The sequence below is a fragment of the Oryctolagus cuniculus genome, chromosome X (genome assembly GCF_964237555.1).
Source record: "Oryctolagus cuniculus chromosome X, mOryCun1.1, whole genome shotgun sequence".
NCBI lineage: Eukaryota > Metazoa > Chordata > Mammalia > Lagomorpha > Leporidae > Oryctolagus > Oryctolagus cuniculus.
In genome coordinates this window covers 50183849-50200064 of record NC_091453.1, presented here as the reverse complement: position 1 = coordinate 50200064, position 16216 = coordinate 50183849, and the positions used below count along the sequence as shown (strand labels likewise).

The 16216-nt window shown below is 43.3% G+C and overlaps 2 protein-coding genes across 7 annotated transcripts in view; one reads left to right on the top strand and one right to left on the bottom strand.

Moving 5' to 3' along the window:
* Positions 1–12317, bottom strand: part of KIF4A (kinesin family member 4A) — a 129474-nt gene extending 117157 nt beyond the window's left edge. For 2 of the 5 annotated variants that reach the window (XM_008272747.4, XM_008272749.4), the window contains exons 1-8: positions 12195–12317; positions 11980–12085; positions 11732–11872; positions 11506–11620; positions 5146–5336; positions 3709–3801; positions 1793–1959; positions 1460–1554 (exon numbers count right to left, since the gene is read on the bottom strand). In XM_008272747.4, the coding sequence (XP_008270969.1) occupies positions 1460–1554; positions 1793–1959; positions 3709–3801; positions 5146–5336; positions 11506–11620; positions 11732–11851 (781 nt within the window). In that variant the 5' untranslated portion in view covers positions 11852–11872; positions 11980–12085; positions 12195–12317. The remainder of the gene's footprint in view (positions 1–1459; positions 1555–1792; positions 1960–3708; positions 3802–5145; positions 5337–11505; positions 11621–11731; positions 11873–11979; positions 12086–12194) is intronic. The other 3 variants (XM_008272750.4, XM_051827167.2, XM_051827168.2) reach the window with 3 other exon arrangements.
* Positions 12318–12333: 16 nt separating this feature from the next.
* On the top strand, positions 12334–15976 carry PDZD11 (PDZ domain containing 11). Of its 2 annotated transcripts, none has more exons than XM_002720075.5 (7): positions 12334–12466; positions 13175–13274; positions 13725–13808; positions 14411–14467; positions 14757–14855; positions 15091–15151; positions 15604–15976. In XM_002720075.5, exons 2-7 carry the CDS (start codon positions 13188–13190, stop codon positions 15636–15638), a joined length of 423 nt encoding a protein of 140 aa, XP_002720121.1. In that variant the 5' UTR covers positions 12334–12466; positions 13175–13187; the 3' UTR covers positions 15639–15976. The 2 variants fall into 2 exon arrangements, with proteins under 2 accessions (XP_002720121.1, XP_008270966.1); XM_008272744.4 differs by having other exon boundaries at positions 12350–12487.
* The last annotated feature ends 240 nt before the right edge of the window (positions 15977–16216 follow it).

The window sequence follows — 16216 nt, the reverse complement described above, 5'->3', positions numbered from 1 at the left end:
GCCGGCTCGTGTCCCTGCTATTCCATTTCTGATCCAGTTCCCTGGCTAGGGGCCCAGAAAAAGCTGCAGCAGATGGCCCAAGTACTTGGGCCGCTTGCTACCCATGTGGGAGACCTGGAAAGAAAGTCCTGGTTCCTGGCTTTGGCCTGGCCTTGTGCTGGCTGCTGTAGTCATCTGTAGAGTGAACCAGAAGATGGGAGATCTGTCTCTCTGTAACTCTTTGACTTTAAAATAAATAAATAAATCTTAAAAAAAAGGTTAACTCTCAGAGTACAAACACAGAACAAAAAGAGTACTTTTAAATATGTTCAGAACAAAAAGATAAATGTGAAAGAAATAGGTCTCTGCCCTGTACCAACAGTATAATAATGATAGATGACAAAGAGGTACAATTCCTCAATTACTATTTTTGCTTCCGCTTTCTCAGTTCCCAAGGGAGAAAGGAAGCCCAATATGAGTAAAGTGACAGCAAGTGAGAACTCAACTATTTTTAATAAGAGTTCAAATAACTCGAACCACATGACTTATACCCCAGGGAACTGGGAGTAATTTCAAATGAGACCATGTGAAGCTATGTCAGTGATCTTTCAGGAACCACAGAGAAAGATGTTCCAGAAGACTGGACAGACGTCATTTTATGTTTCAAAAATGGGGTAAAAGTTAACTCTTTAAATTGCAAGTCAGTGAGCTAACTAAAATCCTGAGTGGATTAGTACAAGGATGGTTTGCAAGAACCTCAAAATGGAAGAGTAAGTACTAGAAGCCAGACTGAATTCACCAAGAAAAAGTCAATTTAGGCTAATTCTTCATTGCTTCTTTGTACTATTACTAAGCTAGCAGCTACAAGAAAGATAGTAGACACAGTATATCAGGACTTAGTAAGGCATCTGACAAAATCTTTTAAAAGGCCCTGGGAGCACAAAACTGAGAAATAGGAGCTGAATGTTAATTTTTGTTAGAGATATTAATAATCACTTGAAGGGCCATTCCCAAAGCATGCAGATTACCAGGTCACTATCATGCTAGATGCAGGTTTCTAATAGCATACACCATAGGGTTCTTCTAGCCTTAGGAGCTTCATCAGTTACATCCAATGACTTGAATGAAGATAAGGAAACCATGCTGACGAGGTTTATATGTGAAAACATCTGGAAGGGAGAGTGAATTCTTGAAATGACAGAATCAGGATGCTGGTTTTAATTATAAGTGGTCAGGGGTAAAACGAAAACTAAAACTTGCCTGGACCAGATGAAATCAAACCAAGGGTCAGATCCAAATCTCATACCTGAATTGGAGAATGAGTGCAAGGGAAAGAAACAATTTTTCACTTCTTCTGAAATCAGCCTCAAACTGGAATTGTAGTTACTGTTAGAATGTTATCTGAAATGATGCAGTCAAAACACCAACAATACCAACAAGAGTACCAGAAATTTGGAAAGGACCTTAGCCATTCTCTCACCTTCTTTTAGACGATCTCCTTCAGCCTTGGTTTTTTTCTGCCTCTCTGATCCAGCAAGGTCTACCAGATGCAGCTTGGAGCGAAAGCTGCTACTCCTATGATAATGACAGGAAGACACAAGTGAGAGTAGTACACAAGCTTGACTTGACAGTAGCTGAGTATCAAAGTTGGCCTGCCAACTCTCATCTTCTTTTAAGTCAGTCAAAACAGCTCCACTGGTCATTAGTGCTCACAGTACTGATGATCTATTGAATCAGTTGAAGAAGTTGTGTAATATTCAGCCTTAACACAAATAACATGAAAAAGATCTTGATTCTTTAAATTGCAACTTACTTGTCATTTTTCTTTCTTTGCTCTATGGAGATTGTAAAGATGGCATGAGAGCGAGATGACTGGGAGTTCATGGCTGTGGAGGCCACAGTCCTGCAGTTGTTGCCCTGCTCCAAACAGGAAACCGTATCCAGTGCAACCAAAACAGTCTTCTCTGTGAGGCCTATGATCTAATGCCGTGAAAAACAATTTCATTATGGTTTGCACCTCAAATGCTTGATCAGAAACAGGGACTGGTGGTTTTAAAAAATGCCTCAATAAATACAAGTCACAGTAATAGACTGCTGTAACTAGCAACTCAGTGAAAATCAGTGGAAACTGAGTCTCCAGTTTTTCCTAGGAACTTCAGAAACAAGAGAGACAGCCAATAGGAACTAGAACAGATCTCTAGGTTTTATGGTAGCTATGGCTAAGTGCCTTCTAGGGAGCCACATGAAGGCTTTGGCCTGGCCCAGCCTCAGCTGATACAGGCCTCTGGGGAGTGAACCAGCAGATGGGAGATCTCTCTTTCTGTCTCTCCCTCTCTTCAACTCTTTCAAATAAAATGAATAAATCCTAAAAAAAAAAAAACACAAGTTGTATATTTAAAAAAAAAATCATTTCCCTGTATTCCAAGCTTTCCCAGCCCAATCCCTGAAGCCTGATTTTAGTACCTGGCTAATGACTTAATGACCCAGAAGGAAAAAAATACTGGAGAACACAGGGACCTGTCCCTAACCTATAACACAAATCTTCAACTATCTTTTTTTCTTTGCACAAGGAAATAAGATGAGTAAGATATTATTTTTCCAAGTCTTCCCAAGTCTGTACTAATTCTCATCACTTCAGCCTCTGGTTTTCCCACAGTTAAAAACTCAAGCTTTGCCCATTTTCAACACTGGCTAGTAAATCTGGCCTACTCCATATACAAACTCCCAACCTTGCCCCAATATTTTTTTCAGCTCTCGCTCCTTATCCTGCATCAGTACCATGTGACAGAAGGTTCCCAAATAAGTGATCTCTTCTTCCTATGGTACTTACAAACGTTTTTTAAAAATTGTTTTTTAATATCACTCCAGAGCCTAGCACAATGTCTATTACAGTGCCAGCAGAATGTTCTGTGATCATGGGTATGTTCTACATCTGTGCTGTCTCCTATACTAGGCACTAGCCATATGTAGCTATAGAACACTTGACATGTAGCTAGTGCACATAAGGAACTGAATTTCAAATTTGATTCAACTTTAATTTAAACTTACTCACTTGTGCCTAGTAGCTACCATAGCAGACAGCTCAACTTCAGAAATCTTTAAACAATTAATCAATATTTAGTTGATATTAGCATCCCTTCAAGAAGTAATAAGGGAGCTGGCAATGTGGCATAGTAGGCTAAGCCTCTGCCTGCAGCACTGGCATCTCATATGGGTGCTGGTTCCTGTCCCAGCTGCTCCTCTTCCGATCCAGCTCTCTGCTATGGCCTGGGAAAGCAGTGGAAATGGCCCAAGTGCTTAGGTCCCTGGTACCTCTGTGGGAGACCTGGCACCTGGCTCCTGGCTTTAGCTCTGCTCAGCTCTGGCCATTGCAGCCATTTGGAGAGCGAACCAGCAGATGGAAGACCTTCCTCTCTGTCTTACCATCTCTTTGTCTTTGACTCTACCTCTCAAATAAATAAAAATAAAATCTTTAAAAAAAAAGAAGTAATAGGAAGGCGATGAAACCAAATAAAAATTCTTTCCTCTCTCCCTGCCTCCCCTCTTCCTTCCTTCCCCACAAGAGCTCCCATCTGGGAACTCTACATTAACAAAAGGAATTAGGATCACACAAAATCTAAAATCCTAGGATATTAGTAGTCATTTCAAATCACCGTGGCAAATGAAAAGGATGTGAACTTTAGCAATACTACCATTTTTAAGTAACATCAAATGACAGAAAAAATCTACCTTTATGCCTTCCTTGGGATCTTCCCGTATATTTATTTGACAGGCTTTCTCACGGGATGGGCACAGAAGATCCAAAATTTCTTCATTGTAAATCTAATATTGAAAATAAAGTAGCAAAACTAAATATTAACAGTGGTAATCTCTGGGTGGTGGGATCATAGGTAATTTTTAAAATTCTTTGTGACTTTCTGAATTTAAAAATTTGTTTACAATGAATGTGTTATTTTTAGAATTAAGAATAGGATTTTAACCCTATATGTAAAATTTGATTATTTTCCAAAAGTGAATTCACATTATTACATGCAACAAAGTTGAGATTGCTCTCTTAAGACAGAATCTTTTAGCAATAATACACACACACACAAAGTTACATAAGTGCTCAAATTCAGTTCTTTGATGGGTGTCACCGATTTTGTTAACATGTGAACAGCAGGTCCTTATTTATGAGGTGGAGTTGGGAAACAAAAGGGAGAAGTAGTGGCTAATATTTAAACAGCAAGCAGAACTTCAAGTTTTTAGAACAGTGTTAAAGCAAATAGTAAACACTATATTTGTTGCTATTATTGCTATTGTTTTTGTATTCAATTACTTTGGCCACAACGAGGCTAATCAAGACTCAAGGAAACTAATATCAATGATACTTAACTCCCTTCTAACTCTGCACCTCCTATAACTGCTCACATATGGAGATTCAACTTCAGGATGAAGTACTCGCACATAATATATAACTGCATGCTTCAATGAGGTAAGCTTAATTTTTGCTCCTTAAAGATAGACATCAAAGCTACAGAACCAATCAGCTAGTTACACAGAAGCCACATAATAAGTGCCCTAAACTTGCCTGTTTTGCTGCCATGAGATTAGACATAATTGGACTATCTAACTTGTATACTAATATACACTAGAATGCAAAAATCCCAAGAGGGTAAGAATTTTTATCTGTTTTATTTTCTGATATATCCCAAGTGCCTAGAACAGAGCCAGGCACATAGTGGATGGTCAAGAAATAAAATAAAGGCATTTTATGACCACTTATGGAGCTCAGTATTTTACCCAACTTGTGTATCATTCTTCACAAAGCAGCAGCGTGGTTGCTTAAGCCACAAAACAAAAGACAGGAAATCAAATACTTTTCTTACAGGCTTTACAGGGAATCAGAGGCCAAACGGGAATTAAAGAATTCATATCATCTTTTCATATGGCAATGCCAATTCCTCTAACAATCAGATTAAACAGACTATTCCAACAACAAGGAAAGAATTGGGCGGGAGCCAGATCCAACAGAGCCAGTAAGTTTTCTCTATCAATTTATTAAAATTCAATTTACTAAAAACGCTATTTACACAGTTGAGTTGTGCCAGGAAAAATCTGATTTGGATTTATTTTTCTACCCAAAGATAATTTTGAATCCAGAAAAATTAAAGATAAATTACTTACCTCCAAGTAAGACACTTTCAGAGTAAATTCAAAGTCACTCTTTTTATCCATTTCTTTGAAGAGCAGTTGTATTACCCTAGGAATGACCCCAACTGTCGGCTCATTTTCTTGATCTGAAGTATATGCACCTCCCATCGAATACGTTTTTCCAGAGCCAGTCTGCCCATAGGCCAGGACAGTTGCATTGTATCCTGGCAAAATACAAGTCACATGCATGCTGGTGCTCAAACATTTGCATCCAATCTATATACTCCATTTCCTTCAGCAATTACTTGCAACAAAATTGACATTGCTTTCTGAAGACAGAGTCTCAGACATGGGCCAGCACTGTGGCATAGTAGGCTAAGCCTCCGCCTACAGCATTGGCATCCCATATGGGCACCAGTTTGTGTCTCAACTGCTCCTTTTCAGATCAAACCCTCTGCTTATGGCCTGGGAAAGCAGTAGATGGTGGCCCAGGTGCTTGGGTCCCTGCACCCAGGTAGAAGACCCAGAAGAAGCTCCTGGCTTCAGATCAGCTCAGCTCCAATTGCTTAGGCCATTTGGGGAGTGAACCAGTGGATGGAAGACCTTTCTGTCTCTCCTCTCTGTCTGTAATTCTACCTCTCAAATAAATAAATCTTTAAAAAAAGGGGGGGGGGATAGCAGACACATACAAAAAGTTCTGTGGATATCATGACTTTCACTAAATCAAAATCAGCAAAGGAAGAGTAATCCCAGAATGTGTATCCCTCTTGATGGCCCTTAAAAGCTACAGAGCCAAACACTTAAAGATATGGCTGAGAGAATAAAGGTGGCCAAACTACTGTCAAAAGCCATTCAGATCTTTATAATTCTCTCTCCCAACCTTGAGCAATTCTAAATGAAGGGGGATTAAAAGTCTTAGAAGTTCAATAAACAGAAGAGATGCTGGCATTTATGTCTTTGATCAACAGTCTTCATATAAAAAAGCAACAATTGTTTTCCACAGTAAATGAAAGCACCTACTCCCTATCTGAAGTCTCAGAATGCATCTGGACCACATTATCAAATTTTCATTTAAGTATGATTCAAAGTTATACATAGAGGACTGATGAAAAATCAAGCATTCAAAGATGTTCATGATATAGTTAATCGAAAATGAGCAGGTTAAAAGTTAATTGTTAAGTGGGGGGACTTTCAGCACAGGAGTTAAGATGCTATCATGGGGATCGGCGCTGTGGTGCAGTGGGTTAAAGCCCTGGCCTGTAGCGTCAGCACCCCACATGGACACTGGTTCGAATCCCAGCTGCTCCACTTCTGATCCAGCTCCCTTCTAATGTGCCTGGGAAAGCAGTGGAGGATGGTCCAAATCCCTGGGCTCCTTCTCCGACATGGGAGACCTGGAAGAAATTCCTGGCTCCTGGCTTTCGATCAGCTCAGCTCCAGCCAGTGCAGACATTTGGAGAGTGAATCAGCAGATGGAAGACCTCTGTCTCTACCTCTCTCTGTAAATCTTTCAAATCCATAAAATGAATATTTTAAAAATGCTATTATGGATGTCTGCATTTCAGTCCAGGCTCTGCTAATGCACAACCTGGGAGGCAGATAATGGCTCAAGTGTTTGGGTCTATGCCACCCACCGGGGAGACCTGGACTGAGTTCCATACTCCTGGCTTCAGCCTGAAACAGTCCTGGCTGCTGTGGACAATTGGAGAATGAACCAGCAGACAGAAAATCTTTGTCTTGTCTGTCTGTCTGTCTCTCCCTTTCAAATAAAAATGTAAAAATCTCAGGGGTCAGCATTGTAGCATAGCAGGTTAAGCCACCACCTATGACACCAGCATCCCATATGGACGCCAGTTCCTGTCCTGGCTGCTCTACTTCCCATCCAGCTCCCTGCTAATGCACCTGGGAAAGCAGCAGAGGATGGTCCAAGTACTTAGGCCCCTGCACCCACGTGGGAGACCCAGATGAAGCTCCTGGCTCCTGTCTGGCCCAGCCCTGGCTGTTGCAGCCATCTAGCGAGTGAAGATCTTTCTCTGTCTCCGTTCTCTTTATTTAACTCTGCATTTCAAGTACACAAATAAATCTTTTAAAACATGTTAAATCTTAAAAAAAAGTTATCGTTAAATGTAAGAATATATATATATATATATAGGAAAAGATCAAAAGGACACCAATAATTAACATTTTGATGTTCATCTCTGAGTAGTAGGAATGTACGTGAATTTTTGTGTATTTCCCTTTCCTTTGGCTTATTTGTATTTTCTAAATTATTAAATAGAATGACCTACTGAAGAGTAGCTATGTCTTACATCGTAGTCTTTTTTTGTTGTTGTTTACTTATTTTTAAAGATTTATTTATTTATTTGAAAGCCAAAGTTACACAGAAAGAGGAGAGGCAGAGAGGGAGAGAAGTCTTCCATCCACTGGTTCACTCCCTAAAATTGGCTGCAATGGCAGGAGCTGCGCCAATCCAAAGCCAGGAGCCAGGAGCTTCCTCCAGGTCTCCCAAGTGGGTTCAGGGGCCCAAGCACTTGGGCCATCTTCCACTGCTTTCCCAGGCCATAGCGGAGAGCAGGATCAGAAGTGGAACAGGTGGGACTCAAACCAGTGTCCATATGGGATGCCAGCACTGCAGATGGTGGCTTTACCTGCAATGCCACAGTGCCAGCCCCATGTTGTAGTCTTAAGTGATCAGTATTATTTGCAGAAAGACCCACAAAGTATATTTCTGTTTGAGTTTAGCTTCTGCAAAAATGTTTATAGATCAGTTTCTATATTTGCTCTTGTCAAAGAATCCAAATTACTAGTTACTTGGGCGTTTTCCTTTATCCTATAAATTTTAAGCTTTGATTAAAATTAGAGGTAGATAAGCCCAGCTATAACTGAAACAAGATTAAAAACAAATTAGGGCCGGCGCCGCGGCTCACTAGGCTAATCCTCCACCTTGTGGCGCCGGCACACCGGGTTCTAGTCCCGGCCGGGGCGCCGGATTCTGCGCCGGTTGCCCCTCTTCCAGGCCAGCTCTCTGCTGCGCCCAGGGAGTGCAGTGGAGGATGGCCCGAGTACTTGGGCCCTGCACCCCATGGGAGACCAGGAGAAGTACCTGGCTCCTGCCATCGGATCAGCGCGGTGCGCTGGCCGCGGCGGCCATTGGAGGGTGAACCAACGGCAAAGGAAGACCTTTCTCTCTGTGTCTCTCTCTCTCTGTCCACTCTGCCTGTCAAAAAACAAAAACAAAAACAAAAACAAATTAGACAATAGATGGGCTATTGTCACTTACCTTCAATTGTTATAACTCACTAACTATAGGATAGTAGTTACTAAAACAGTAAGCGTGCACCAAGAAGGAACCATAAATCCAAATGTACTTCAAGGCTAAAAAAATATGAACTTAGGGAAGTTAGTCCCTTTTTAGAAATGGCAGATATGGTCTAAATTTAGACTACAAGGCAGGGCCAGCATTGTGGCACAGCGAGTTAGGCTTCCACTTGTGATGCTAGCATCCAATATGAGTTCAATTCCCAGCGGCTCTGCTTCCAACCCAGCTCCCTGCTAACGTGCCTGGTAGGCAGCAGGTGATGGGGATGGCCTAGGTACTTAGGCTCCTGCCATCTACATTAGATAACCTGCATGGAGTACCAAGCTCCTGGCTTCAGCCTGGTCCAGCCCTGGCTATTGTGGCCATTTGGGGAGTGAATCAGTGGATGGAAGACATCTCTTTCACTCTGCCTTTCAAATAAATAAATAAATCTTTAAAACATAAAATAACAGAAGGCAAATTTTCTCTGTTAAATGAACACATTTAGGTCAAAGCTATTATCTACTATTTACCATAATTTTTACAATCTGAAGGAGAAATCTTTAAGTTTTGAAACAATGTGTTAATTTAAATGAAAACCTTGAAGATTTGAAAGAAACTGTTGGTAAAACTAATATGCTAAATTGTGAGTTTCAGTGTAATAAACTGTTGATATCACCTAGCAAGATGGTGGGGAAAGAAAGTAACATTCCATAATTTTCTACAATGCCACAGATATGTATAGATAGTCATAATTTGGGAAACCAGGTTTCAGTACAATCTATAAACCACTCAGGGCTCTGTAGGAACAGGAGTTTGGAGTACAAGACGGTACCACTGAGCCATGCAAAACCCTGACTTTGCTTCTGCAACTAAGGGCAACATTAACCAAACACACGTATCCTAGAATCACTTTCTACTTAGATTGCCTTTAAAGACTGTGTTTTAATTTTCACGGTTTCCCAAGTTCAGAATATGACAGTTAACTGGAACGTTTTCACCATAAAGGTTAAATGTCTGAGGAGACAGGGATGTTGACCTTGATTGGACATTACACAATGTACACATGCATGAAAACATCACATGGCATCCCCATAAATATGTATAATTTTTATGTATCAGTTAAAACAAAAGTAAGAAGATGGAAGTAGAATTACGGCGCTCTTACTAAGCTGTTGAGGTACATTCTGAGCAAGATGAGCAGTGAGGAATCTGAAAAGCACATTGCTTCAGGAATGGCTAAAGCAAAGCGGGGACAGTTAATTAGAAGAGAGCGCCATAGAAACGTCTTCCAAATGTGTAAAAAGACAAAAGATTAACTTTATAGCGGAGAAGCCTGGCAGACTAACACTTTAATCAAAAGATCAAACTGAACATCAGCAATAATGGAGCAAATCAAAATCATGGAACTCCCTGATAGGATTCAATGAGAAAAACACAGCATCACTTCCACGACAGTCCTGCCAAAAGATCTATAAGCTGAACCTAATCATGAACAAACATCACACAAACCAAAATTAAGAAACAGTTTACAAAATAACTGCCCTATCATCCTCCAAAGCATCGAGATCATCAAAGTCAAAAAAAGACTGAAGAACCATTTTAGAATGCCTCTTTGAGACAGCACAGGTAAATACAACATGTGATCTTGAACTAGGTCCTTTCACTATAAAGGCTGTTATCAGGACAACTGGTGAAACCTGAATGAGGTTCGAGGATTAAATGGTAGTAACGTAGCAATGCAGCTTTCAAGAGTTTGATGGTCGTATTTCGGTAATTTAGGAGAAAGTCCCTCTTTGTAGGAAATACTAAAGTATTCCAGGTATACTAAAGTATCAAATCAATATCTCACCTCAAAAACCAGTTCTTTGTGCTGTTCTTACTGCAAATTTATTTCCATAAATTTGAGAATACTGCTCTATTAGTTTAAAATTTTGAAACAAAGTGTTCAATATGCCCTGAGCCACAGCATCATTTTCAAAGAGGTGCAAAAAATACATGAATAGCTATCTCCAGGAAGAAATCTTCTGTTTATCTTGAGGGATAAACTAACATCACTGGGAAGAGATTACTGGAAAGCAAATCTCATCTCAATATGAAGATCTTTCTAATACAATTAGAGCTGTCTGAAAATCAAATATCAACTAGCAACCAAATCTACCCTGTGAGTCAATGAGCTTTGTCAAAGCCAAAATTTTAAACAGCACTGGAAGCTCACAAGAGTTATTGCTAGGAGGCATTTTTCTTTGGAGAGAAAGTTAAACTAGATGATGCACGAGATGCCCTTTACAACTTGAAGCCACGAGTATGCCATGGTTCCACTTCTTTGAAATCAATCTCTGCTCCGAATTGTGAAGAACCTCTATAGTAGAGTAACAACTGGACATCTCACAGGCACTGACCCCTCTTTAGAACCCTGCTATAGTCTTCAAAACCATGAAAGCCTTAGGTTCTGTAATAAAGATTAGTAACTGGCCATAGTATTCAGGGGCTTCAGGAAATCCCCTGCTCCATTTGAAAAGAATTCTACTCATCACTCAAAAGCTATCTCCAAGGTTCCTATGCTGTGAGGTTCACCCCAAATCTCCTGAGCAGAGTTGGTGCTGTCCTTTTGTTTGTCATGCTACTCTGAATGAAATCAGGGTTTCTTCTACAGCAGAACTGGGCTCCATTGCATATTTTGAACTTTTAAAATATATTTTCTTAAAGTCAGGAGCGAACAATTTAAAATTGCTTATGTATTCCAAGTTATTTTTGTATTGATGTACCTCCTCTCCCACTCCCCGGACTTTCAATGCCTTCGGGGCCTGGAAGCTGCATTACACATCTCTGAATAAGTAATCCTGGGGCCTGAACTTGCAGCAGGTGGCCACGCTGTGCACCACTGGCACCTGCCAAAGAGCTGTCATCTACTGAGACTCCAGAGCAAACAGAAATGTACACAAGTCAAAGATGAACACAAACACCGAAAGCAAATACGGCATAAAACGAGGCTGTGGGCATTTCATCCACTCCTGTATTTGCAGCACCCGACCACACAATGCCAGGCACACAGCAAATGCCCAAGACACTTTCGACGAATTGAATAGCCTCACCTTTAAAGATGCCTTTTATGAGTGGTGCCACTGCTGTATTGAAGACCTCTTCCTGTTCGGTAGAAGGATCAAACACAAAATCGTAGGTAAAGGATTTATCGGTACCAACCACCACCTAGGAAAGGCAAGGGACAAGGCCTAAGGAAAAAAAGAAAGGCTAGACCACGCCCCTCGTTGCCAGTCGGCCCCAGCTGTTCAGAGATAGGCGGTGGACTCTGTTACGCACCTGAGGCTCCCCGGGCACGAAGGAAAGGCACATCTGGCAGCCCTCGCTAATCTCCTTGGGGACTAGAGGGCGACATCGCAGGGCCACTCGTACGGGAATCCCCTTCACCTCTTCTTTCATGATCCTACCTCGGCACGGTCTCTGCAGGAGGAATTAAGAGGGGGCTTGCTGATGAATTTTGGTAGGTCTGATTGGGGTAGGAGGTCGACTTCTCGGTTCCGGCGGAGGGTGGGGGAGGGTTACGAAACTCAGCCGAAGCGGTGGCAGCCTTCCCTTCCAGCGAGATCGATACCTCCGGAGGTACACACTTCCTTAGGCTTGGCTACGATGGACGGCTGCTCAGCCCGACAGCGTCTGAAATGAAGAAAAAAAAAAAAACTCCAGCGGAGACGTCGACAAAAAGCTATGCCCCAGGCTACCGAAACAGGCAGATTCCGAGCCAAGGTGTGCCCCCGTAACTCACCAAACTAAATGTCCCTTTTCCGGTCTTCCCCGGTCTCCCGTGGCCCTTTCCTAAACGGAGCTTTAACCGCCAAGTTTCAAATCGATTCCTGAGGCGCCAGCCAATGGGAGCGCCCACAGCCTAGGGGCGGAGCAAGCACGTCCGCGCGCGCACCCAGACGCCGAGGTGGGAGGGGAAGGGAAGCTCGTCGCAGCTCGGTACCGCCCCTTTTCGACCCCGGCAAACATCCGCTTCCGGTTCCCAGACTTCAGTGGTGGTGCGCTGGCCCCGAGGTGTGTGAGTCCGGCCCACCGGTAAGGTGGTTCGGCGTTTACGTTGTCGTGACTGCGGGAGTCAGACAGGATGCGAGACGGGAATATATATATATATATGTATATATATATATATATAGAGAGAGAGAGAGAGTGGCTGGTGGTGGAGGAAGGGTTGACCTGGGGAATCCCACCCTTTCTAATCGCACCCAGGAAATGTAGGGCTGTGCTTGGCCCCCAAGACCCTGGAGCAAGATGGAGTCCTCACTCTCTTGGACTTCGAAATTAACGTTTTTGCAAAAATTAAGAAAAAAAAAGGGGGAATTAAGGGAGGAAGGGAAATATGGTTATTTTCTTAGAATTGTACCTATGAAATCCGTTCTCTTTATTAGTAATAAAAAATTTTAATGAAAAAAATTTAGGCGTGACCCCAATTATTTTTTCTGTAAGATGAAGATGTTAACATCAATTTCATGGGATTGTTTTGATAAATTAGGTCATCTCTCTAGAATACCTAGCAGGTTGCTTGACATCCATAGCCTGCTTAGCAAAGTAAGTCATTTTGTTCTGTCTTTTCTTCCTTCTGTCCTCCAGCGTAACACCTAGGTGTGGGCTGGGCCCATACACTGACAGCCTTGCCGTGAGTCAGAGCAGCTTTCTGAAACTTCCTGGGCTGCTGTCCATTTGGAACTTAACTTTTGTCTGCTTTGATCCACCCTTCCACTCTAGGGCCTCGCCCGAGATGGACAGCCGGATTCCTTACGATGACTACCCAGTGGTTTTTCTGCCTGCCTATGAGAATCCCCCAGCGTGGATTCCACCTCATGAGGTGGGAACAGTTTGTATTCCTGAGTAGGGGAATCCTTCCCTCCCTGCCCCAAGCCCAAGGTGATACATGAAAGGTAGAATGGTAGGGTTAGAAATGAAGCTCAGTAGAGAATGAATGTTAGCCCTTAGAGCCAGAGGACCCAGAAGCTGGATTTTGACCAATAGGCCCATTGGGAACTTGTTATGGAAACCTGCTGCCAAGGTCCATTCACACCGGTGAGTCCTAGTTCCCTTTCTGTCAACAGATGAAAAAGTGGGGAGCTACTGGGCTGTTAGTATGTTCCCGTTCTGTCCATCTACTCATTTGGCCAGGTTATCAGTCCAAGTAACAAATTGGCTATGTGTGTACCTTTTCCCGACTTCAGAGTGAGGCGTTAGTATTCCAGAAGAAAGTAGGTGTGAAGTCTAAGACCAGTAGTAAATTTCTGGGGTTGCCGTTACTGTGTTGCAGAGAGTATACCACCCAGACTACAACAATGAGCTGACCCAGTTTCTGCCCCGAGTCGTCACACTGAAGAAGCCTCCTGGAGCTCAGGTGAGCTGATAGGAGCCCCTTTCTTACTCCAAGCAAGATGTATCCATGCCAGAAGGTGGCCATGGTTGGGAAGGATGGATTGGTAAGCTGAAGGAATTCTTTTTTTAAAAAAAAAAAAAAAAGATTTTATTTATTTATTTTTGAGAGGTAGAGTTACAGACTGTAAGAGGGACAGAAAGGTCTTCCTTCCATTGGTTCACCCCCCAAATGGCCGCTATGGCCGGCGCTGTGCGGGTCCGAAGCCAGGAGCCAGGAGCTTCTTCCTGGTCTCCCATGCAGGTGCAGGGGCCCAAGCATTTGGGCCATCTTCTACTGCTTTCCCAGGCCATAGCAGAGAGCTGGATTGGAAGAGGGGCAGCCAGGTCTCGAACTGGTGCCCATGTGGGATGCAGGCGCCACAGGCGGAGGATTAATCTACTGCACCATGGTGCCAGCCCCGAAATTCTCCTTCTTGTGACCAGGGAAGTGGAGCTCCCGCTTCTACAACTTCTGACTTCCCTCTGAGGGACACACAAGCTGAGCCCTTGGCACAATAATGCTACTTAGGAGTTCTTGTGTTTGTGGTCTGTATTGAGTGTCTGTTCTGTGCTCTTGCCTTACAGTTGGGATTTAACATCCGAGGAGGAAAGGCCTCACAGCTAGGCATCTTCATCTCCAAGGTGCGTGTGCCTGATGGGCAGTGGAGATAGCTATTTTCGGTTGTCAATTTAGCGGCTTGCAGATCCCTGAGGCCCCAAGGGCTGACAGAAGGATGCTTTGGTGGACTCCATGGAAGGGGCATAATGAGGACACTCTCTTTCCACTTAAAACTCTCTATTTGGCAAGCCATCTGTCTCTCTACTTGTCAGAGAAGTAGTAGCACCTTACACTTGGATAGCACTGAGCTTCCCTTACAGTCTTCAGAAGTTACCTCCCTCCCCATCACACGTGTTTTCTCTTTACCAACAGGTGATTCCTGACTCTGATGCGCACCGGGCAGGACTTCAGGAAGGCGACCAAGTACTAGCTGTGAATGATGTGGATTTCCAGGATATTGAGCACAGCAAGGTGAGCGCAGCACGCAGGCTGTGGTGATGCAAGAAGTCATCCCAGCTAGGACAGGTTGGGCAGGACTAGCCTAATCTGTAACTTGATAAGCAAGCTTCTCTCTTGGGGAAATGGACCCAAGGGAAGCAGCTATTCATGGCCCAGAAGGGTGGAGTGGGACGTCCCTTTGCCCTGCTATGGTTCTCTCCTGGGTCATTGTCTTCATTTGTGTAAGCTGCTGTTGTGTGTCTTGCAGGCTGTGGAGATACTGAAGACAGCCCGTGAAATCAGCATGCGTGTCCGCTTCTTTCCGTATAGTAAGTGCCACCCTCTTTTGTGTGTGTGTGTTTTTGAGAGAGAGGTAGAAAGACAGAACTCCTGTGCTGGCTCACCCTCCAAATGCCCACAGGGGGCCAAGGCCAGGAACCCAGAACTCAACCGGGGTCTCCCATGTGGGTGCAGGAACCCAATTACTTGAGCCATCACCGTTACCTCCCAGGGTTTGCCTTAGCAGGAAGCCGGAATCAGAAGCTGGAGCTGGAACTCGAGCCTAAGCACTGCAATATGGGATGTGAACATCTTGAACAGTGCCTTAACCACTAGGCCCAGTGCCATGCCCCTTCTTGTTTCATTACCTGGCAGGGCCCTAGGTAGATACTCTTGGAATACTGATGACTAAGAGGCCCCACATGTTGGGGCTGGGGAATTGGGAGCTCAGGCCTGAAAATAACCTGCTCTGTTCCTCCTTTTCTTTCTTCTCTTCCTGCAGATTATCATCGCCAAAAAGAGAGGACTGTGCACTAGAGAGTTGCATCCCACAGCCCTCCATGTGGAATCTGCCAGGATTAGCTGGCCAGGCCCAAAGGAAGCCACCTGAGACATTCGCTCAGCCCCTTCCTGGCATAGTGGAGTAGGGACATGGCAGACAGTGAGCCAACTATGTCACTCAAGCTGTACCACACTTAGTTCCCTAGTTTGTTAGGTGAACTTCATCCCCTGAAAGGAAGAGGATGGTGGTGTTTAGGTAGAACCTAGCCTGTAGGGGACCCAGCTAGCAAAGGCAACTGACAGTTTTTTGTTAGATACCATGTGCTAGGACTTCACGGGTCCTGTCATTTTAATTAAAGAAATTAGGAAAAGAATCTTGGGGACCTTCCATCTGGTTTGCCTGGCCATCTCATCCTGTCCTTGTACTGTCAGAGGTCTCAGACACTTGAGAGACTCCCATGAGACACTGGCCCCTCTCTCTTCCTGTTCTTGCAGAAAAAAAGTAAAACACAATGTTGAAAAAATATTGGTATGACTTTTGAATATTACTGATTGGACATAAAATGGTATTGAGGCAAAAGAAGAAAACAAAAAAACAGTTCTTCTGAAGAGAG